At 38.2% G+C, this 23,988-nt stretch overlaps 2 protein-coding genes across 5 annotated transcripts in view; one reads left to right on the top strand and one right to left on the bottom strand.

Annotated features, from left to right (window-relative positions):
• LOC145998118 (unextended protein-like) overlaps positions 1 to 8,814 on the bottom strand; it is a 104,647-nt gene extending 95,833 nt beyond the window's left edge. For both annotated transcript variants that reach the window (XM_083134670.1, XM_083134672.1), the window contains exon 1: positions 8,150 to 8,814. In XM_083134670.1, coding sequence (XP_082990796.1) covers positions 8,150 to 8,730 — 581 coding nt within the window. In that variant the 5' untranslated portion in view covers positions 8,731 to 8,814. The remainder of the gene's footprint in view (positions 1 to 8,149) is intronic.
• Positions 8,815 to 17,690: 8,876 nt separating this feature from the next.
• The window catches only part of LOC145984649 (unextended protein-like), a 53,283-nt gene continuing 46,985 nt past the window's right edge, over positions 17,691 to 23,988 (top strand). For 2 of the 3 annotated variants that reach the window (XM_083118220.1, XM_083118221.1), the window contains exon 1: positions 17,691 to 18,288. In XM_083118220.1, the coding sequence (XP_082974346.1) occupies positions 17,729 to 18,288 (560 nt within the window). In that variant the 5' untranslated portion in view covers positions 17,691 to 17,728. The remainder of the gene's footprint in view (positions 18,289 to 23,988) is intronic. The other variant, XM_083118222.1, reaches the window with a different exon arrangement.

The raw sequence follows: 23,988 nt of genomic DNA on the forward strand, positions 1-23,988 counted from the left end.
TCATTAATATATTACATGTTTCAAGATCACATTTCAAAATGTATAATTTTATTTAGCTGGATTTGTGTTATGGGTTTCATACCTATATTTGCAAATGTACACACACACATATATAAATAATGCTGGCTCCTCCATTATTCTATGTCTACCCCTCGACCATATTTACCAAACACACGTTTTAACCTTCATCATGTTCTACATGTTAACCTTATCGTTATCATTTATAATATTATATATATACACACACACAACACACACATCAAAACCAAAATAATTTAAAACAAAATTTGAAATCAAAAATAGATTTTTCATGGATCCGGTATGTGTGTGTGTGTGTGCGCGCGTGCAAATTGTTTATTGATTGTGGGCACATTGCTGATCACATCACCCCCACCTTTGGCCATTTATCAAGAAAGTGTGGGGCCTTAACTCCACATCCCCTATCCTCCTTCATGGTATGGTGCAAAGCACAGGGGAGCACTTTACTTTACTTCTTTACTGCAATAATGTGTACATTGTTATTATATAGGGCATCTGCACATGAGACTGACTAAAATATCTCATTTTTTCAGACCTTAGTAAAATTTTGGTTAGAGCATCCCACGTATATTTATGCCCCAGACTCCCCCCCCACCATCCACCTAGAGCGTTGATTGAGTTGGTGTTTTAAGTCCACTTTATGCACAGTAAGGCTAATCGGGACTGGACCTACAGTTTAAAGTGGGTTCCAAACCACTATTTGCCTCCACCAGGTATCAAATCTGGAACCCCTTCATTACAAGGCGACAACGCTACCACTATGCCATTGAGGAGGCCATCCTGGTTATGTTACCTTGATAATTGTGAACTGGAGAATTTATCTGCCAGGATGAATCATGTGTTGTTTTAAACGTGTACATATAAAATTACAATGGGAAAACATGCACTGAAAAGAATAGATATGATTCTTGTTACTATTGGAAGCAAAGTAACGGTAACTCGACCATGTAACTTAACCAACTCTGATCCCAAATGGAATAAAACCACAGACTGTAAGCCTGCTCTAGACAAAAATACTGATTCAAATGAACTGTTATCATGTTTTGATTATTACCTAACACCTCGTTTCAGCCTGTAAACATGTATTAACTTTTCTCTTTGCCAATTTTCAATCCCTTTGCTTCCTTTAAAGTTATTTTTGTACTATTCTTAATTGTGTTTACGACATTCTCTAGTAGCTCAACATCATCTGGATAAGCAAATAACTGAATAGCACCATTTAATCATAGTTCATCAGTTTCTTCTACCTTCTAAGAAGCATAATGGGCATTCCACGAAAAGTGGTACTGCTCCATATAAATAACAAAATGAATTAATATGGAAATTATTATTGTTATTAATTGCATTAAGGTTTAGATGTTTGTGAATGCATATAATTTGCACATTTCACCAACAAAGGTTACTAGCAACTGCACCCCATATGCTTCACAGACAAATGAAGTCAAAATTTACAACATTTTTAAAGCATCACACATACTTGTTTGACTACACATGCTTCTAGTACCTAACCACACTGAGCGTTGCAAGTGTTAGATAGGTTTATATTCTAACTTGGGCGTTACAAAAAAATCACGAAACACTGGGAACCACTGGCCTAATGCAACATCCAAAAGTAAAGGAGATAAACCACTTGCTTGCTTTAACCAAACATGAATTGTAAATTTATCATACATACAGTATAATAGAGATTGGGTTTCAATTAGTCTTAATAATTAATTAATAGTAAGATTAACTGTGCTCTCAGACTTTGAGAAGTATGCACCGGGAGAACTGTATGTTCACAACCATTCAGGGTCTGACAGCCGCACGTAAGTGGCACTGAAGGAGAATTACATTTTTCGGGATTGATTCCCAACGGTATCAGTCCTTTGACAAGGTGGAGCCTGAGCCACTGCAAATTAATCCTCCCTGGCAACCTACATATATAGTAAAACAGTCTTGACATGACCACCAGACGAAATGGAGCCTGGGCCACTCATAACTCTCTTCATGTACAAGAGGTCCTTGTAACTGACAGACGAGGTGGAGCCTCGGCCACCGAGAATAATCCTACAAGGCAACAATTTATTCTCTATATAGACACCATCCCCAAACACACCATGTGTCCAGGGATTGCAATGTGATGTAGTAGATTACACACCACCCTGAAGATGGAAGAATTATGAAATGCTCTAGAATACTGGAAATGATCGTGGAAATATGTTCAAAGCTTATAGAAACTAATTAGCACAGTCAAAAGCTTCACAAAGTATTATAAACTAATTAGCAGTCAAAATCTTCACAAAGTATTGTTTACTGGAGAAATTATGATTTGAAAAATGGTTTACACGAGCATCCACACTTTGCAGTAGCCAGATTTTTTTCGTTTACAGTAATCTCAGACAATGAGTTTCAGTGCATTTTCATGCAACACTTGAAAGGGAATTTTGTGATCAGCTGTTGGAAGCAATCTTTTAACGCTACGAACCCGAAACCTGACACACCTAACTTACCAACAAAAGCATTTGTGAATGTTTTATTAATGCTAACAGCCCTAAACCTGACCAACCAATAAAATCATTCAGAGACATAATGCTCTTTGCACCCCACACATGAGACATAGATGGCAGCAGCAGCCCATATCCAAGACAACAGCAAACGAATGGCTGCTTGCCAACAAAGTATCAAATAGGAGTATATGGAAGGCAAAAATTGTTGTCCAGAAAACATGCAGCACATAATCACTAAACCTCTAACGTTTCAAGACATAGCCTACATACAAATCAAACCACGTAAAAAGTGCCTATGTACCATGATTAATTCAGAATTAAACACACTAAGTTGCTGATCAAGGCAGTTTATTAAGATATAAAAACACTTAACATGTAACGTTTCAACCCTGTTAAAAACACTTAACATGTAGTGTTTCAACCCGGTATATTAAACAATCAGAACTTGGGCCGTGATTTAAAATATCCTCAGCATTTTTTTTTTAATATGGGCTAACAAAGCAATGAATCCAACTATAATCACTGTGCTTACATCATTAAAAATACTAGTCATATTGGTAAAAATTTCAAGGCCGGGAAACATCTGTAACTCGTTTATTTTGTAATTCTTGACATTCGTACTTACCTATTCTGCATTGCGAAAGATTGTTTAACAAGGGATTTAGCTTTTTTTTAACGAAAATAATTTCCATTTTTGAGATAGCCTATCGAGTAATTAATCTTCCTTGCCCACTTCCATAGGTATTTTTCTGTAAAAATGAGTGCTAATGGAACCTAACCTAACCTCGTAGGCATACCTCATCCCCGTGATGGTTTGTGGGGCTAACGTCAATGGTTTGTCGGGTTACCCGTGGATGGTTGATGTTAGCCCCAAAAACCATCCACAAGTAGCCCCACAAACCATTGATGTTAGCCCCAAAAACCATCCACGGGTAGCCCCACGAACCATCACGGGGATGAGGTATGCATACGAGGTTAGGTTCCATTAGCACTCACATACTAACATGAATTAACGGTGAAATAACTTGACCGATGAGAGAGAACACTTGTACAACCTATCACAAGTCTACAGAAACTCAATTACATAAGTACTTTCTCCTGTAAATTTGAAGAAATCAGTTTGCCGGATTTTAAATTTTACCAGCATATTATTTAAAAATGTATTTTGGACAGGTTAGCAGAATACTTTAGTACAAAGCTAAATGCTGCCACAAAAGGAAATACAGTGCTTGGTGCATGATTGATTGTGATTCAACAATCAATGTGCGCATAAGAAAAAAATGCACCTCCTTTCAGACATGTTGCTGCTGCAGTCTAACTGTAAAATGTGTCTACATCATTTTTTTTTTTTAAAAAAAGGGAGGGGGCTGTAATTTGCTCCATAGTGATTCCCTTGGTACATGAAACCCATACACCAGTCCCTCCATGGCTACGTCACTTTTGCATTGTAAGTATTACAACTGTTATGGTCCTTCCTTAGTACATACAATCATTTTAAGACTACCCTACATTTTTTTTCATTAAGAAAATCTCAAAAGTAAGGGACCAATGGCTTGGCTTTGAAAACTAGAAGTTATTGCAGGGTTCCCATGTGAACTTGAAATGTATTTTCCCCGAGTTTTCCAGAATCTTCAATTTTTTTCCAGAGTAGTCAATACACAGTGTAGTATTGATTATATTTTTACAATAGCCTCCATTTCCCCTCATAGCCATATCATCACCTCCTTCTTCTTCTTCTCATTATTATTATTACTAGAGATGAGATGGACTAGCTGATGGATTGATTTAAAATTTTTGGGGAGCATCGGCCTTAGTGGTCATTTTGTACCCTTCTAAGTATCCAAAAACCTTAAACTTAAAATATTAAAAAAGGGCTGTAAAGATGGCCTTGAGAAAGGTTAAAAATTCAAGTTGTAAAGGGACTTCCACAGGAGAAACACAAACTTTAAAAAAGGCAAGGATAGTCTCAAAACTTCCTCAGAAGCAGTGAAAAAGGCCCACTCTTCCTAAAAAAGGTAATAACATTTAGTAAAACACGGTCATCATCTCCCAACATGGAATGATGATATATCGTTGGGAAGGTTAAAACTCTGCCTCAGGAAATTAAAATCACATGCAAGAAGAATGTGCCGAACACTTAATACAACGTTACAGGTACGGCACAGGGAGGGTCCAGCCCTTGCAGCAAATGGCAATGCGTGTGATGGCTGTGTCAGATTCGAAGCAAAGTTAAGATGTCTTATTCACGGCGAGAGAGAGAGAATGAGAATGAGGTGGACGAGAAGGTCGCCATCTGCATCAGCAGACTTCGCAGTAGCATCAGCTCATTTGTTCCCTTCATACCTACATGACTGGGGACCCAGCAGAAGCAAACTAATTGTTACTCTATTGGTATGGGCATATCTGTGTATGAGTAATATTACTGATAATTTTAGATATGTTTTATTACTTTTATAAATAAAAGAATACAATTTGTATGTCATGGTTTTGTGAAGTAAATGTCTGGATAAGCAGTTCATTATTAATATTGAATCACTTGGTTAAATACATTAATTGAGGAGGTGAATGAATGTCCCGCAAGAATAATTTGCAATTTTCCATTGGCTCAGTTATCAGAATCAGTAAATTTTATTTCAGTTGTTTATCAGTACTGGGAAATACTTCATATCAGTTCACTTTTTGAAATCAAACTAAATTAAAAACTAAACACATATAAGTACGGTTACAGATACGTGTCTCAATTTTTTTTCCAACCGTACTGCAATGCACAAAATAACAATAATCCAAACATACCACATAAAAAAAAGTAAAGTTCTCCCCTGTGCTTAGCACCATGCCATGAAGGTGTATAGGGGGTGTGGGGGTAATGCCCCACACTTTCTTGATCCGGTCTTGAGTGAGGGTGATGTGATCAGCATCACACCCCTGACCACCATTACCCCCCAGGTACCCATGTCATTCGACGATGGGTAGGTGCCAGGGCCACTTCCAACGTTAGAAAAGTTCCCGGATTTGAACTGGCCGGGGATCAAACCCGGGACTTTTAGCATGGTAGTCAGATGCGTTACCGAATGAGCCACCGCATATAATATAGAAAAAAAAAAATTTTCACACTCTTGATAAACATAAATTTACAAATCGACACAATATCAATTAATCTATAATTGAAAATAAACATATGTCACAAGCCTATGTCTTCAAAGCAGCCTGTGTGAGCAAAATCAACAGGTAGGAGTATATTCTAGCCCTTCAGATGTACTTCAATGCGACTCATTGATCAATTAGGTGATTTTCCCTGAGAATTTTACTTTTTTCAAATTCCCTGAGATTTCCAGGTTTTCCTAGTGTGTGGTAACCCTGTCAGATGTAACTTGATAACATTAAAGGTATGCAGGGTGTTAGGTGTAGACATACAGACAAATACAATGGTTCTTAAGAAGATTTTATGGCACACTTTTGTACCATTTGCCTCTTCTGAAAATGGTAGACTTTCAAATATTATCGGTAACACTATGAACTAGTCAAAATGGATTTCTTCACTTTTACAGAAGAAACTGCTTACGCAAATCTCTTTCTGTAGCGTTGTTGAAGTTCCCGAATGTATTTTCTGTCATAGTTTCATCTTTTTTAGCGATAATTCATGTTTATATATATAAAAATATTGCAATTGCTGTTCCTTCCATGTACTTCCTCTACGAGAACCGGATGTTCAGTGCGTTTGATGACGTAACCCGCTGTCACTGTTTCCAACCACCCCATGTTTTGTCAAGGAGATGAAGTGACCTCAAATTTTAGCTATGCTTGCCTAACCTAACCGTGAATGGTTTATGGGGCTACCCCTGCATGGTTCTACGACCCCAAATTTTAACTATGCTTGCATACCCACTCCAAATCGACAAAACACAAGCACAACGTGCGATGATCCAGAAGCGAAAAAAAGGAACAACAATAAATAATCGTAATATGAAAATTGAAATTATTTTCGTGAGAAATTCATAATTACACCTTATAGAATATTCCGCAATGCAGAATAAGTAAGTAGCAATGTTAAAAAGGATGAAATAAACGAGTTATGGGTGTTTTGACTAGATCAAAGTAGGCTAGTAATCATAATTCTTTAGAAAAGTGGGTAAGATAATAAAAATATGACATGATGAAATTGGTGGAAATGCAATTTTATGTGAAAAAATAGTGAACAGAAAAACACAATGTCAACATATTTTATCATCTCTGCGTTTCAACTTCTTACATATTTTCACAAAATGCAAGTTTAATCTCTAACTGTGCTAACAAAGAAATGTAGGCTATATCTGAAGCACATGAGAAAACATGGTCTCCCAGACAGAATCTGTTGGGTAAAGATAGTGTGACATGTGGCTTTTTCTTGGAATATGCATGATGTCATCAAATTCAATTACCACCATTATTGGCTTTCTTGAGTACAACCTACTTCATCTTTTCAAGCAGTTCACCATTTTCTACATTCATGATAAAAAGGTCAAAAGAAAAATCTGTATTCTACCATGACTACTTGCACTATATGTTGCATGGGACCCCATAAAAAGAGATGAAAGTACCATTACTAAAGTTGTAACATCAGTGGCAATGATGTCCGTGTTGACGTAGCTCAAAAGGTAATCTTTCTGCTGCTTGAATCAGAAGTTTAAGCCCCCCCCCCCACAATTAAAACTGTTATGTTGCTATTATCTCAAATTAAAAGGTTTCTGTGCCATAACACATAGACACTATTTACAATGAATATGAAATATCATTTCAGGTCAAATCAATTTGCAAAAATCATGAGTAAACAAACGTATTTCTTAATTTTAATAATTTCCAGGGTGGTATTCCTTCAATGCATAAGAATAAAACCTTTCATTACATAACAACCATAATAATTCAACAGTTACGATGTAATTAATGTAACTCAAATTTGTTGAGGTGTTGGAACATTACACTTGGTGTAGTGATGAAATGTACTGAGTGCACTATAAATATCTACTCCCTCTGTCCCATAAATATTGTCTGGTAAACTTTTGTTTGTTGTTTCACAATATTTGTCCGATAGGCAAACTGTGACATTGGTGTATACAGAAGAAGAAAATTAAACACGGGAATGAGTCAAAAAATGTTATTACTCAAGGATCAGTACAAATTTGCCGATCAAGTATCCAAAAGAACATAAATAAAAAGTCACCATTTTGGCATACCGGACTATAATTATGGGACAGAGGGAGTACTTATTAGTAAGTCTCGCTTTTTTAATTTTTTTTTGCCAACACATTAATATTGGATATTTAATTTAAGGTACCTTGATGTCGTTAAATTTTTAAATTGTTGTTTGTGATTACTCCTGAAAATAATTTCCGTTTATGTTACTGAATGTTATAGAATTTGACCAATCATGAGATGTATCGGCTTTACTTGACCTTCACACCACAAAGTCATTCCCCCAGAAAATGCGCTATCAGCTGATAGCCAGTGACCTAATGTAACATGGACGCAAGCATGCACCTTACTTTAGCAATAAGTTTCGAAGATTTTACCGGACATCATAATACGGTACCCATAACACTACTTCACAATTAAAATAAGTTATCATTGACAAGATTTGCACTTACCTCTTTGCTGGTTCCATACTTCGAACATGCCGCCTTTTAAATTTCCCTGCCGATACGACAGTTTCGATGGGCTGGTTCACTAATATTTTTTTGTAACTTTCTCTATCACTTCTACGAACATTTCCATGGGATATATTATCAGATCGTAAAACAACTATTTCACCTTGGTGAATCCACTTTATCACTTCTCCACCAAACGTACTATTCAACGTTCTACTTGTTTCACTATTTTGATTGTGTTTACAATCACTAGCACGAAAACCACGAGTTCTTACTGCGGACTTCACACAAGCATACAGACCTTTCCACATCAGTTCCTTCCCTATTGGGAGGTTCAAAGTCATGCGAGCAAAGGTTTGATTAACATAATTTAAATGTAACTTGTATCCATCACTGACACTATGATCTTCATTCATGCACACACTACCCTTGGGAGCAGACTTGGAAGTTAAAATCACCTGCATTCCGGTATTGAAGTTGCAGCCCCAAAACTCAATTAAAAGTTCTCTATATTCCGAGTTGTCGGTATCTGAGCTTGGTTCTGTATTAACTAAAGACATTGACTCTATCACAGGCTGCATTTCAGCAGAAACATAAATGTTTGCATACAACAGAATTAAAAGAACACAAAAAGCACTCAGCCCTACGTCTGCTATCAGCACCGCCATTATGCGCCTGAATACTCTGGAGCCACCTATTGCGGATGTTTATAAACAGCCAAAGAGAAGTGTGCGCAAAGCCGCAATCTTTTCCCACTCTGCGCACTCATTCATTCGCAATTTTACGATTCGTTTCACTTGATGCTCGTCGGTTCCATTAATCGGAAAGCCAAAGCCAAGATATATTTTTTCGTGTTCAATATTCTTGTCTTTTCGGGGCGACTGGAGTCTCTTTTGGCGACAAATAAATAATATGTATGCAATCGTATTCAAAATGTGTAAATAAAAATTGTGATTATTTTATACTTCCATTTCTTAACCTCTACGTTAATAGCAAAACTGGACATAAATGAAGAATTGATGACATAAAGAACATCAAGAACAAAACATACATGCTGTACTCTACGTACATTTGAACCTAAAAGACTGTTGACTAGTATGTATGTTGTCCCAAATTGTAGATTAATATTAATTATTTTTCCCGGGTTTGATTCCCAATGAAATTACATTGCACAGTGCAATGGATTCTTTTTAAGTCGAACTCCCAGGGTACACGAAAACAGTTCGGATTAATAAAAACATGTATCATTAAAGATGATTTCAAGGGGAATAAATTTCCGTTAGAATTACCGTGGAATTCGAATTATCCAAGTTTGAATTAAAAAGAGTCCACTTTACTTAGCTTTATAAAAAGATTATTAACCCTAGCATACCGGGGGGGGGGGGGGCTGTCAGACCCACCGCCACTATTTTTTTTCAATTTTTCAACTGTGAAAGTTTTTATAAAAAATTGAAAATAAATTTCATTGTTGCCTAGGCTGTTTTGAAAATTCTGGATTAGTTTTGTTCATAAAAACATAAATGTAATGTAAATAAAAGGCGAAATTACAGCGCCATGAATAACGTAGTGTGGAAAACGACCCAAGAAACTATGTAGTTCCCCAGATGGATGACAAACATAGATGGCAGTGCGATCAGTACGAATGCTAATTTTCTTATGAAAGTAATGTGGCTTAGTTAGTTTTTGGAATATATTGTGTAGATTTGCTTGTCTTGAAATGCGGTACGTGAATTGATGGAAACAGTTATATTTGTGGAGTGATTTGCAGTCACGAAACGGCATTAATTTGGAAAGAAAAGTAAAATAAAATTAATAAATAAATATCATGCGTAACACAAGAAGAGGGGTGTAAGGGGTGACCTTCCACGTAGGCACCCAAAAGTCACTTCCACGTAGTACACCCTGGACTGCAGACTAACGAGGCTCTGGCGACTGGCCCCATGGCTAGTATAATTTTGTGTGTGTTGTCCTGTTTTTTGTCCTTATGTGTGCTGAGTGCCCGTTTACAGCCTAAGTTTTTAACGGAAGTCAGAATATTTTAGGATTTTATTTATGCAACGCTACAGTTGTTATTTGTAACGATAAAGGGCTGGACCCCGTATAATGTGACGGGTGCAAAGTGGCCTTAGTGTTGACGCACCCAAAATTTTAAAATCAAATCAAATCAAACACAAGAAGAAACATCGCAAGGTGATTCCGGACGTCAGGTGTTGGATTGTGTACTAGAGTTTTATTTTTCTATGTTATCAGAATATAAATAGTATCCTGAGAGATATTTCATACCGAGGCGACAAACCACAAGTGTCGCTTGGAAGCGAGCAGTCCGTAATCAATGCAGCCTTTCGAACCGTAGGGACCCAAGCTCTGACTGCACCGTTTCCTCAAGGAGATTTTACACCAAAGCGACACGCGACAACCGATACGAGGATTTCACACCAAAGCGACACGGGTCATTCGATCCAAGGCAACTTTCATACCGAAGCTACACATGTTGCTTGGAAACGAGCCAATCAAGAGCAACATTTCACATCGTAGCGGCATGACGGGAAGCACAGGCCAGCGTTCGGTTGGTGAAATCCTCAAGCAATAAGTGTCGCATGCCGCTTGTCACTTTGGTGCGCAATCTCCCTGAAGCAATACACTCATTGCATCGCGCATGCGCGAACAACAAACCACGGCAACCTGTTGCAAGCTATTGAGGAAATGGCCCAGTTTGAGCGACACACACAAGCGACTCGTGTGGCTTATCGTGTCGCCTAGATCTGTTGTTGTAATGTGCGGTTTATCGTGTCGCCTATCTGTTGTTCGCACAATTAACAGGGAACGCTTGCTAATAGACTGAAGGCACCATGTCGCTTGTCACTTAGTTGGGAACTCACCCTGTAGCGCGTCGCTTCGGTCTGAGCACCCTTCCTTTAAGGAGCTTTCCGACCGAAGTAACAAGTAGCACGCGAATACGCCATATGAACGTATCGTTTGCTGTTTGGACCCTCATGTGCAATGAATGCTGTTGTTGTTGAGTTGGTGTTTTAAGTCCACTTTATGCACAGTATGGCTAATCGGGACTGGACCTACAGTTTAAAGTGGGATCCGAACCACTTGTGCCTCCACCGGGTATCGAACCCGGGACTCCTTGATTACAAGGCAACGACGCTACCACTGCGCCATGGGGGAGGCCCTCAATGAATGCTATTTTACAGTCTGGAAGTGTGTGTCATTAGTGTGACAGTCAGTGGCGGATTAGCTTCCTCGCCGCCCCTAGGCACAAACTTAATGTGCGCCCTTCTCAAAAGAAAAGTAGTAACTTATTTGCAGTATTTTTACGGGCTAATATAAAAATTAGTGAACATACTGAAATAAAAAACAAAGGATAAAAATCAATAACAAACAATTCATTTTCTGTATGTGCTATACCTAAAATTATGTAATGTATTGAGAAATTAAATTCACCACTAACCAGTCATAAATGAAGCCGCTTCCGCCTCACTTTGGTTGCTGCAAACTCGTGTATAAGTTCTTCAAAGTTGATGTGTCCATCGGTCAAAATGTCTGCTTCGATGTGGAGAATAGATAACTTGTTAAGTCTTTTATTACACATGGTTGAACGGAGATAAGTCTTCGGTCTTTTTAGGGCCGAAAACGAACGTTCAGCTGAACAGTTTGTTACAGCAGTACACAAAAAACACCATTATTTAAAAATCTTGTCTTACCTACTATGAGTCTTTGCGATTTAGAAAAATCGTTTTCAGCATTCTGATTAATTCCACGTCTTAGAAGAATGTCAATTGTAGACTCATTCAGACACCAGGGCCTCCCCCATGGCGCAGTGGTAGCGTCATTGCCTTGTAATCAAGGGGTCCCGGGTTCGATACCCGGTGGAGGCACAAGTGGTTCGTATCCCACTTTAAACTGTAGGTCCAGTCCCGATTAGCCTTACTGTGCATAAAGTGGACTTAAAACAGCAACTCAAACCAAACTCATTCAGACACCACTCGGCAGGATCGTCACTAACGAAATTGACACTCTCACTGTCACAATCAGGAACTCCTACGAATTGAGGGACACTACTTCAGGTGCACTTTCTTCCTCCACTAAACCCACAATATTTTCGACATTTTGCGTTTCAGAGTTCACTCGATGTAGCCGCTTCCACTTCATTTTTTAACTGCTTTCGGAAATCACTTGTTCCTTTCGCCTAAAAAACGTGTCCACTGTACCAAGCTTTTTCTGTAAGGTTGCTTCTCTTTCACGCTTTTCGTTTGCAAGTTTACGATAAGCACTTAACTTTGTTCGCTTCATGCTGCCTGCTGCATAAAAAAAAAACAACCCACCAAATCGCAAACGCACAAACTGAATGCACCAGCCAGAGAATACTGTAAGACAAAAACTAGTTGCAGTCCACGCGAAAGCTGCACTCACTCACTCACTAATCAGCAATGTTTAGGTGTTTATTTTTTTAATACTAGCATTGTTACAGATGCGAGTTTCAAACAATCAGTGTTCTTTCCTGCCTGGTCATTAACAAACGCTTAGTGGAAGATCGAGGGGTATTTAGGTACCACGGTACCGTAACACAGTATTTACAAAAACAAACCAACAAAGACTGGGCTGGGCGGCTTGCATTGTCATTGTAAGCGATAAAAGCCACAGCACGGGTTAAAAACAAATTGATTGGAGCCTGAAGGAGGCAGAGCAGACGAAACATTTCTTGATAACACATACAGGGAGGTTATTTCAGTCGTTCACCGCCAGCGTGACGGCCGTTCGACGGACTCTTCATGCAACAGGTCCCGGCAAATTGCGTTCAGGAAGTCCGTAACAGAAACCGCTTGTTTTGTAATGTTTCCACTTTTCACAATTACAGTTACAATTACAATTGAAATAAGCACGTACCTTGTCGCAAGGATGCTGGAAAAGGTGTCCTCCCAAATACAAATATTTCTGGCACCTTATTTCTGACATATAATCTTACATTAGACATCGCTACTTTATCGTCAGTTGTCAGAAAGGGAAGACAGCATCCCGGCGCATAAAGCAAACCGAAAGCGTAAAATGATATTTAAAAGTAATAATAATGATGATCACTAACCTCCTGTGTTATAAGAGATGTTGAAAATGACCTCCTTTAACAGCAATACAACACGTTTCTTAGGTTCAAGAGATCCTGTCTATCGTAATTCCCTGACCACTTTTCTGCAAGAATTCGTTTTCACGTAATTATCGTACATAAAAACTCTCTGTTCAAGACTATATTTGTTTAACGACATAACTAATGAATGAATAACAATTAACACACAATAAAGCACTAGCACTAGCAATAACACAGTATAAAAAAACACGCGTAACTGATAAACGCAAACAGAAGTGAACATGAGGGTACGGTACACTCACTACGTCTGGTAGACGACAGTGTTGCTAACCATTTTTCGGTAATGTCCCTACAACTGACCAAATGTCCCTACGCCAAGTAAAGCGACTAAAAAAATTATCAGCTCATGAGCATGCAAAACAGAAGATAAAATATATACACATTTACTTACCAAATCTTTCTGCTCGGTGCTTCCACAATTAATGAAGGAGCGAATTTACATTTGCCTATCCTAACTTAACCTAACCGTACCTGGAAGCGGCCCCGGCGCCTACCCAGCGTCGAATAACATGGGTACCTGGGGGAAACCCTGGGGGGTAAAGGCGGTCAGGGGCGTGATGCTGATCACATCACCCCCACTCACGACCGGATCAAGAAAGTGTGGGGCGTTACCCTCACACCCCCTATACGCCTTCATGGCGTGGTGCTATGCACAGGGGAACACTTTACCTTTTTTGTACCTGAATGGTTCGTGGGGCTATCCGTCAATGGTTTGTTGGGCTACCCGTTTTTCGAGCCCAAATTTTAACTATGTTTGCCTTGCCTAACCTAACTTAACCTAACCTTATCGAGAATGCTCAGTGGGGCTATTCCTGAATGGTTTTGCGGTAATTGTGATTACGAACCGATAAAAAATATTTTTTTCGTAGCACTTTAACATCATCGAAGACGCCATTTTCGTATCCTGCAATTTTATGATTGATGTAATGTTGCCAAATTTACCTGTAATCAAATCAGTTCTTCTACATCGTGATTGTCGCTGTCACATGTAAGCATGTTCTTTGGGCAATATACTGAAATGAATAAGTTTATTAATTAGCCCTCCTGCACACTCCACCTAACAATCTGTATAACATTAACAACTTTTTTACTGTTCTCTTCCGCTATTCTTACACAATCCATGCTCTCCAAGTATGAAATCAACAGTGTGGCAACGCTGTAGACAGCGTAACTAATTGTAATTTGTTCATATCAACAAATATGGCTACCATACTTGTATACGGAGAATCATTGCGAGAATTGAAATGCTTATTTTACAACTTTTACACGTTAATTAACATTTTTTCCCCCTCACCCCAACATGTTAACTTGAGATAAATTATCACGACTAATTATTTCGTGAGTATAAGACGTAGCATAGAAATTACAGAAGGGTCCGGTATTGTAAATTCTTGCCTTAATGAATAATAGGGGTGTGCGGGACAGAATGTTTTGGGTGGGGACGGGATCGGGACGGTAATTTTTTTAAATCCCGACATTCGGGACTGAAAAATTTGCAATTTCCCGACCAAGTCGGAAAATTTTCGGGACGGGAAATGTTCGAAATTTCCCGAAGCACTGGAAATCTCGAATTTTACAAGTCATTTTCACTTTAAGTGATTGTTTTTGCATTTCTAGAATAAAAACTTACAATTTTCGATAAGTTCCAGAAACTTACAAGGCAGAAAACGTCGAGAATTAACGACTTTTTAAAGTAAAGGATCCCGCACACCCCTAATGAATAACGTTGAGTCGTTTACTGTTGATTATGTTATTTGAAGTCATACATGCTGCTGCTGTGCAGAGATAGATGTTGGTTGGTGATGCTGTATTTCCTGCAGTCTTTAACAATTCTGGTCCCATTTTATTTCCCTTTTTTGTTTTTGTATCACTTAACATTGAAAATATTCTTTCCGTTTCCGCTTTAGAATGTGGCAATGTTAGCACTATTTTCGCGAGAGTGGAAATGTTTTCAAAAAGGAACTTGCCTTGAAAGTTTTTGGTAACCGATAACATGTTCCAAAATTCTCATGGAGATTTGTTAGTTAGTTCTTTTTTCTCCTCTTCGCTAAAGTATCCAGATAAACTAATTCATAAAATGTCATTTACCAAGATTGAAAAAAGTACCTACGTTTTCCCTCATTTGGCAAAATCTGTCCCTGCGTTCCTACGCGGGCGAAATTTAGTGAAAAGTCCCTATGCTTAGGGACATGTCCCTACGGTTGGCATCACTGCCGACACGTGCAGTATGAAGCGCCCTCTCGCGGCTGACAGACAACTCACCCAACCCCCGATAAGCTGCCGGCGCTGTCGCGACAACTGAGGATAAAGTAGCGATGACTAATCTAAGATTTTCTGTCAGAAACAAGGTGCCAGAAATATTTGTATTTGGGAGGACACCTTTTCCACACACACACACACAGCATCCTTGCGACAAGGTACGTGCTTATTTCAATTGTAATTGTAACTGTAATTGTGAAAAGTGGAAACATTACAAAACAAGCGGTTTCTGTTACGGACTTCCTGAACGCAATTTGCCGGGACCTGTTGCATGAAGAGTCCGTCGAACGGCCGTCACGCTGGCGGTGAACGACTGAAATAACCTCCCTGTACATCCGATACATCAAGGTTCCTTTCGTATGAAGCGAAAGTGTTGCAAACCGTTGATTTGAAACATTGGTTTCATAGGTCTAAATTGTCACTGTGTACGTAAGACACTTTTTATTATTCTTGATATTCTGGAAAAAAATATTTGCCGCCCCCAAGAGTTGCCGCCCCTAGGCACGTGTCTAGTGGGCCTATTTGGTAATCCGCCACAGGTGACAGTGTGAACATCCCGTGTCGCTTGTCCCATTGGTTTGTAAGTTTCCTTACACTCATGTCGATGGCACTAAGAAAGTTTTGTGGGGTTCCCCTTGTCGTTTCATGCAATCATCATTATCATCATCGCCGCGATTAGTTTAAAGCGGAAGAAAAGAGACAGTAAATATAAAAAATACAAATGCTTCAGTGTGTATATCTTTAAAAGAAATTATGATGATAATAACAATGGACCTAATTCATACACAAACATTTAGTTGCCAAGAACATTCCACGCGTATTTTTTCTCCCGTATTATTAACGAAAGTATGACGATAACAGGACGTGGTCGACTGTCTAGAATTTTCGTTAATATCTTCGCGACCACTGTACCAAATATCATAGCAATTATCACATTCATAGAAATGCTTCATGTAAAAGAATCAGACGTTCCAGCAAAAACTCCATTTACTTCCATTATAAGGAGACGAATACCAAGCACCGGTATCAACACCAGCGCCTCTAGCGGTATCCTTTCTGAGTGGAACCTCCTAGAGAGACCAAAACCGTCCGCTTTCCACACTACATTATTCAAGGCACTGTAGCAAAATGCACTTGTGTGGGCGTTTCAGGAGCCATCTTTAAAAGCCTATTATTCTAGACGCTCATGCTGGTGAGAGTGTACAATTGGTTGGTAATGATGGTATTTCTTGTAATTATTATAATTAATAAACAACTGCCCTTATATAAACAAGGAAGCATTAATAAGAAATTATTATGTTTTTTTCAGTTTTAGCGAATGGTAAAATATGGGTGTGACACTCATGCAATAATTGGTTATTATTATTTATTAATGATGGTAATTTTTGTAATCATTATAATTAATAAATAACTAAACATATATAAACAAGAAGGCAAGAAGCAATTCAATAACAAAATGGTTTCTTGAATTTTAGTGATTAAAAAAAAGTGAGGCCTCCCCCTCAGGTAAGTAAGTTTCTCGTACGGGAATTTTCCTTTGTACATAGACTGAGAAATGGTCATGCGATAACTTGTTATTATTTAAGATTATTTGAAATATACATTTTAAAATATCCTGCGATTATAATAATTCAAGGGGTGATGCTCAGTACATTATTTTTGAATGTCCTATTCTTGCAGAGAAACGATAAATTTTATATAAATCATTGTCAGAAATTAATATAGTTTTCCAATAAATGTTGGTTCATTGTTGTACACACCAGATATTGGTATTGAGTACATCATACTTGTATCTCTGAGACAAACTAATTATTAAATGTAAAAAAGGAAAATATAATGATTTTTAAAATTGGATGTAGCCTATATACGTGATCAATATGTGAATATAAGCTATCATTAGTAGCTGATGTATAGTGCTTGAATCCTGCGTTGAATTTTGTAACTAACGTGTAAATGTAAATGTTTATGTATTCTCAATGTATGCTCGGCATAAACAGGCAGTATATACTGATGATGAATAATGATAACTTTAATTTTTTTGTAAGCTGGGCAAAAACAGCCAAATGAAAAACTCTCAATGTGACTATACATAGCTTTCAATTTTACGAAAACAAATTTTAATGGAAGATATGATTTGTGACATTTTTTCAATCCTGCTGGCTGTATATTTTATGAACTTTTACGATTCTCTTTTCTTCATGATTAGAGTTTCAGGTTTGTGTATTAGTGTCAATGATACCGAAGAAATATTTAAGTGCAGAAACTGCAACAAATCTATGGATTCAATAATGCAAGTGATTCCATTATCAAAACTTGCTCCAGGTGTCAGTGCGTGTTTAACTGAAGGTGAATACGGTAAAAGTGTGTATGTTCATAACTTTTCCGAAGTTATGGATAACCAGACGATCCCTCTTTTCAACATTCTCTCTTCTCCAGTGAAAGAGTTGTATCCTGAGGTGTTGCAAACCTGTGTAAAACGTTGGGACAGGATATGTTGCTTTGACAGTGCAAGAGATAATTTCCACGAATCAACGTTTCATACTAAGTACGGAGAAGAGGAGGAGATAGACTTGACATGGCTAAGGGACTTGCATCAATTTGAAACTGCATCGTCTGATGATTCGAGAAGAAAGTTTGGTTCAATACTCCAGAGGGCTTTACTGTTAATTCTGAACAAACATGAGATCAAAAGACGCACAACGTGGAGCACAAGGTATAGTGTTTTTAAGAGGTATGCAACTTTTAAATAGTCCACATTTTTAGAGTGGCGTAGTCCCCTTGTAATCCATGGGTCCCGGGTCCCGTGGTTTGGATCCCACTCTAAACTGTATGTCCAGTTGCAATTAACTTATCTTTGCATAAAGTTGACTTAAATACCTAAATGATGCATGAATACACTGTATATTGAACAGTGCAAGAGAAGATAGATTACAATATTTTGAACGCTTTCCTGGTTAACTTACTTTGTTTTAACTTTAGTCATTTTGAATATCCTACATCATTTTATATGTAATAATATCGTAAAATTGCACTGATTATTGAATGAATGACAAAGTATAAACTGTATTGTAAGGCTATGATTTGATTTTTTATATTTAGCGTCCAGTGGCGTAGCGTGACTTTTTCAAAAGTGTTACCGGTCATCAGAATTTATCATCTCCACCCTGCCCCCCTCCAAAAACATGCCTTTGGTCTGGATTTTCGCTCATTTCGTTTTGTTTTTCTCAATCCGCTCGATGATTTATTTAGCCACAATCACTCATGAGAGAGTTACCGCGAAAATCCAGTGAATAGTGGTCGAGCCATGTGAACCATCCCTGTTTCTTTGCAAAGAGGTGGAAAGGGGAAGAAGAACCACACATTCAGGTCAGTTTGACGTTTCTGCGGTAAGCAGACGACAGAATTCCCCTCCTCCAGCTGTGGAAGGGAAGTCCAGATGTACGTTCTACTGTTGCCAACTTAGTTTTTTGGAGCAAGGTTTGTTCAAATCACGAATCGCATCAAGTACTTATCTATTTGTCTATTACGTAAACGGTCTCAGTTGTAGTTAAATCCAGCTTTGGCTTTTCAGTCTAGCTCTTGTTGCTTCAGAGTATCCTCGTTTTAGGCGGGATTTAGCTCTTTTCTGGAAATCCAATGTGACAACACTTGCTGATCCGGTAGGCCGCAGCGGCAACAGGGTCCGTAAACAGGCATGTGAATAACCCCCTAGCACACTTGCCTCCCAAGTCTTGCTCCGCTGTTCCCTTGCATTGGCGCCCTTTCCTCCTGTTGCCTCTTGAGGGTAGCGGAACGGCCTGTCTCTTCACTTTTGTCGGCTGCAGAAAAAATGTCGTCTGCAATATACACTCAACTGCAACGCTGTCGGTTAACTTATTTAACAATGTTGTTATTTTATTGAGAAAAAAACAACTTTTTAATTTCTTTACATTTTGCTGTTACCTGCGGTAACACCGGTTACATGCACGCCGTGCCTCTGTTAGCGTCGCTTTTCAGCTACTTTGACTAATCGCGACGGTGAGAATGAGTGACGATATGATGAAATTGATGAAGGGACATTCACAAAGAACATCCATGCCCAGCAGGCACGTATCCAGGAATTCCTTTCGGGGGGGGCTGAACATCTTTTCTTTAAAGGGGTATAGATAAGAACCTGACAATTGTATGCTTAAGGCCAGTGTGGCAATATGGTTCCAAAACGGAGGGGGGAGGTTGCAAGGAAAGGTTACTTTCTCTTGGTAGAGACAAGGCTTAGCATTAAGAGGCCATAGTGTGGAGGCAAAAATATGGGGAGCAACTGTTTAAGGCTGCCATTTTAATCAGAACGTGAAATCCGGACATTTTTTACTACTCGACTACTCTCTTTCCATGCATTAACATTGTGTGCCGGAATCATATGAGTATGTATGTTTGTCCATTTCTTCTCATCAGGCATCAAACCATCTGTGTACCAGAAGTGTTTTTACGAAGCTGTTACACATGCACGGGGATGGGCAATCCACTCGATAATGCGAGATTCAAACTGTGGGCTGCGAACTGGACGCAGACAGTTCTCGAATATTTCTCTGTGATTCGAGACTGAACATCTCTTGTTCTCCCATGTTTGCAGCTCTTATAAAAGCCGAGACCCACCAAATTGTTCATATTCAGGCCTAAGCATCTCGCAAGTGTTCAAAATTGTCCGTCACAGCTTCCGCAGTCTTGTCACACATCAGCACGAAGCAATTAAAGGAAGTCTTCTAGAATACAGCTGGATCGCGAAACAATTAATGCACAGTGAAAACCCTTCCGTTCCCAACACATCTAATGTTTCGTCTCCCAATATGATTAAAAGAGTGGGAACGCCACTCTTTATCTCGTATACATTTTTTGTAAAATCAAGTCACCAGAAGTTTTTATCATTTCGTATTGGAGACTGAAGTAAAGCACTTTGTACACGATCAAATAAATCATGAACAATTCCTTGAATTGAACGCTTAAAAAGAAATGACGTCAGAGACAACGCCATTTTTCTCATTGGATCCAAGGTTCGGTCAAAGAATATCTATTTAGGAATGGTTCTAATTAACGCGTATTTGTATCCTCATTATATTCTAGAACGTTCCGCAGATAAACGATTCATAAATATTGCCAGTAATTCGACTCCTCTTATTCAAGAACATTCCCCTCGAGCCTTCCAGAGATTAGAAATTACAACGAATCGCTCTACGTGTGGAGCTACCTTTGTTGTGCAACTTTCAAATGCTGACAAGTCTCTACATAGTGCTCAAGTTCGCTGCGACAACACTGAAAGCTCAATAAAAGTTTACGTGCAATATTATCAATTATCAACAACAGGGTTAAAGAACATTCTCAATCTTGCCTTGATAAGTATTTCTCTCCTTAAATTATCGTCACATTATTCAAGAAGACAAAAACCTAATTTTATGTAGTGTAAACTGAAACATTTCCTGATGGGGCTCGAGCCACCTGATCCCCACCTTGGATACGTGCTATAAACAATAAGAAGGTTATAGAACATTCTCCGTCTTGCTGCGATAATCATTTCTCTTCTTAATAGTCGCATTATTCAAGAAGCCGAAAACCTAATTTTATCTAATGTAAACTGAAAAAAATCCTGGACGGAGGGGGCTCAAACCCTCTGTACCCCACTTGGATTGCTATTATCAATTAGAGGGTTACAGAACATTCTCCGTCTTGCATCGATAATTATTTCTCTCCTTAAATTATCGTCACATTATCTTATTTCGCACCACAAGAAACCAAAGTAGTAGTATTTGTGGTACGGACAGCGCAGGAAAGGAAGAGCTCCCCTCATGCAGAATTGGCTATACTTAAAACAAGCTCAACATGCCCATATGAGCTTTTTGCTCAAGTGTGGAACCCTGTCTAATCCAAGATTTTTGTAAAAATGCCCTCGGGAATTTTTCAGAAAAGAAGTGCTCCCCTCAGATTGATTTGCCTATACTTACAAAAATTGCATCAGCCAGATTTTTGTCCATAAACTTGTCAAAAATTGTTATTTTTTTGGCTACACCTGAAATTAAGCTAAAACCCATACCCACACACACATATTTACTTCAGGTTTAAGTTTAATTGGACCCCAGCCTCAACTTGCATATCCAATATTAAAACAATGCAATATGCAGAGACCCTCTAGAATTGCTCCGTGACACTCTTATTTCTTATATTATATGTTTGCATGTTTCGCCTCTGTGCTAGTGTGTACAATTCCCGAGACGGTAGTATTGATTTTTTGTTTTGCATGTTTCTCCTCAGCGCCAGTACTTACAGAAATTCCCGAGTATTGCATCAGCCAGTATTGTGAGTGTGGTTGAGGAGAATAGATGTGTTGCTCATACTTACAGGCCTGTTTGGTTTAAATATTCATATTGAACAATATAAAATCTGATATTTGTTGTAATCCACTCATATTTAGAGTCAAACTTATATTTGCCCCAGCCTGTTATACAAAAATAAATACATAACAAGGTTATTACCATTCAAGACATGCATGTTCGTGCAGGTATTTGCGCTGGGTCAGTGTGAATGAATATTTATTCTCTTTTTCCACTTGAAAGCTATTGGCTTTACAACCTGTCATAATAAGCATGGAGTTTTGAATTGAACCCCAGGAAATTTTATATAAATACCAAAGCCAAAAATATTAACACACATACACACATACACACACACATACACACATAAATCACACTGCTGAACCCAACTGATATTTTTTATTCAGTATAAAGTTTTGAATTGAAACCCAGGAAATTGTATATAATAAACAACAGCAAAAATGCCGAATCAAAAATATTGCAATCAGTGCAATAAAAATATATTTAGCTCTAATTGGGCCAGACACCAAAAAATTTGTAACCCAGACAAATACAGAACTCCCACAATAATTTGCCCCAAATGCAATAGAAAATACAGCATGGAATATTTCACATATAAACATAGAGATACTTGCTCTGTACAGTTATCAGCACAACCATCCACATCTGGTCTGAAAAGAAAGCACGAAGCACCTGTTAATGCTGGACCGGCAAAGCAGCCACGCTATGCACCTATCCATAGCAGTTTTAATGCCCAACTTAGGGATTATCGCTTTGTATCAGAGCCAAGATGTGGTATTGAGAATTTTTTGAACAATATAAATCCTGATCTGCAGGCAATTCTTAATGTACAAAATGGCTCTTATAAGCTGTCCCTCAAATTGTATACACAATATAAGAAGCCAAATGGCACAAAATTTACACAGCCCCATATAACAGAAACTGTACCGGTATATTCAAATGCAAATTCAGACAGAATAATAAGCAGTTTGATAGATCAATTGAATATTAAACACTCTGAATTTGCGGCAAAAGAGTCTGGATGGAGCCTATGCGGCTCTCCACACAAGTTATATGTTAATATTTCTGAATTCACTCCATTACAAGGATCTACATATCTGCCATTACCTGCCAATATTAAAAACAAAAGAGCCGTGGTTAATATAAAAAATACCGACCAGAAATGCTTTTTGTGGTGTATTTTAGCTGCTTTGTATCCAGTTTCAAGGGATCCTCAGAGAATAACTTATTACAAGCAACATGAACATGATTTTGATGAGGCAATGGAGGGTTTAGAATATCCAATGTCTGTTCAGAATATTGATAAATTTGAAAAAAAGGCCAGGAATATCAATGGCAAACAATTATCTATTAATGTATTTATTTGTTCCACTGGCAATTGCCCGATAGAACCTCTCAGAATCAGTACATTTGATGATGAATCTGCTGTTCCGATTGATCTGCTCTTAATTGAAGGGGATGGTACATATCATTACATTTTGATACATAATCTTGAAGCTTTAGTGAGAACACAACTAGACAAAACTCATAAAATATTCAAGTTGTGCAGAAGATGTTTAACTGTATTTGATGGTAGAAAAATGGTGAATGGTGTTTGTGAAGAGAGTGCAGAAATTGCTAAAAACAAGTTAATGGAGCATCTGAAATACTGTGGCAATCATAAACCTGTTCATATGGTGATGCCCAATCCAAGTGAAAATTGCAAATTCAAAAAGTTTGAAGCCTTGTTGGAACACCCAGCATATATTGTCTGTGATTTTGAATCGAACCTCAAACCTCTTGCATTCTGTAGCCCAGATCCTGAAGAATCTGCAATTACACCATACCAGCTACATGAACCTTCCAGCTTTTATTATGTGGTTGTACAGGATGGTGTTGTTAGTAAAGAATATTCATACATGGGAGCAGATGCCATCAAAATATTTGCACATAGAATAGAAAATGAGTGCCGTGACATAGCATCTAACATCTTATTAAAATCAAAACCCATGTTGCCTTTAACAGAGAAACAGATTGAGGATTTCAACAATGCAGAAAAATGCCCGGTATGTGATTGTGAATTTTCAGATACA

The sequence above is a fragment of the Lepisma saccharinum genome, chromosome 1 (assembly GCF_977018435.1).
Source record: "Lepisma saccharinum chromosome 1, izLepSacc3.1, whole genome shotgun sequence".
NCBI lineage: Eukaryota > Metazoa > Arthropoda > Insecta > Zygentoma > Lepismatidae > Lepisma > Lepisma saccharinum.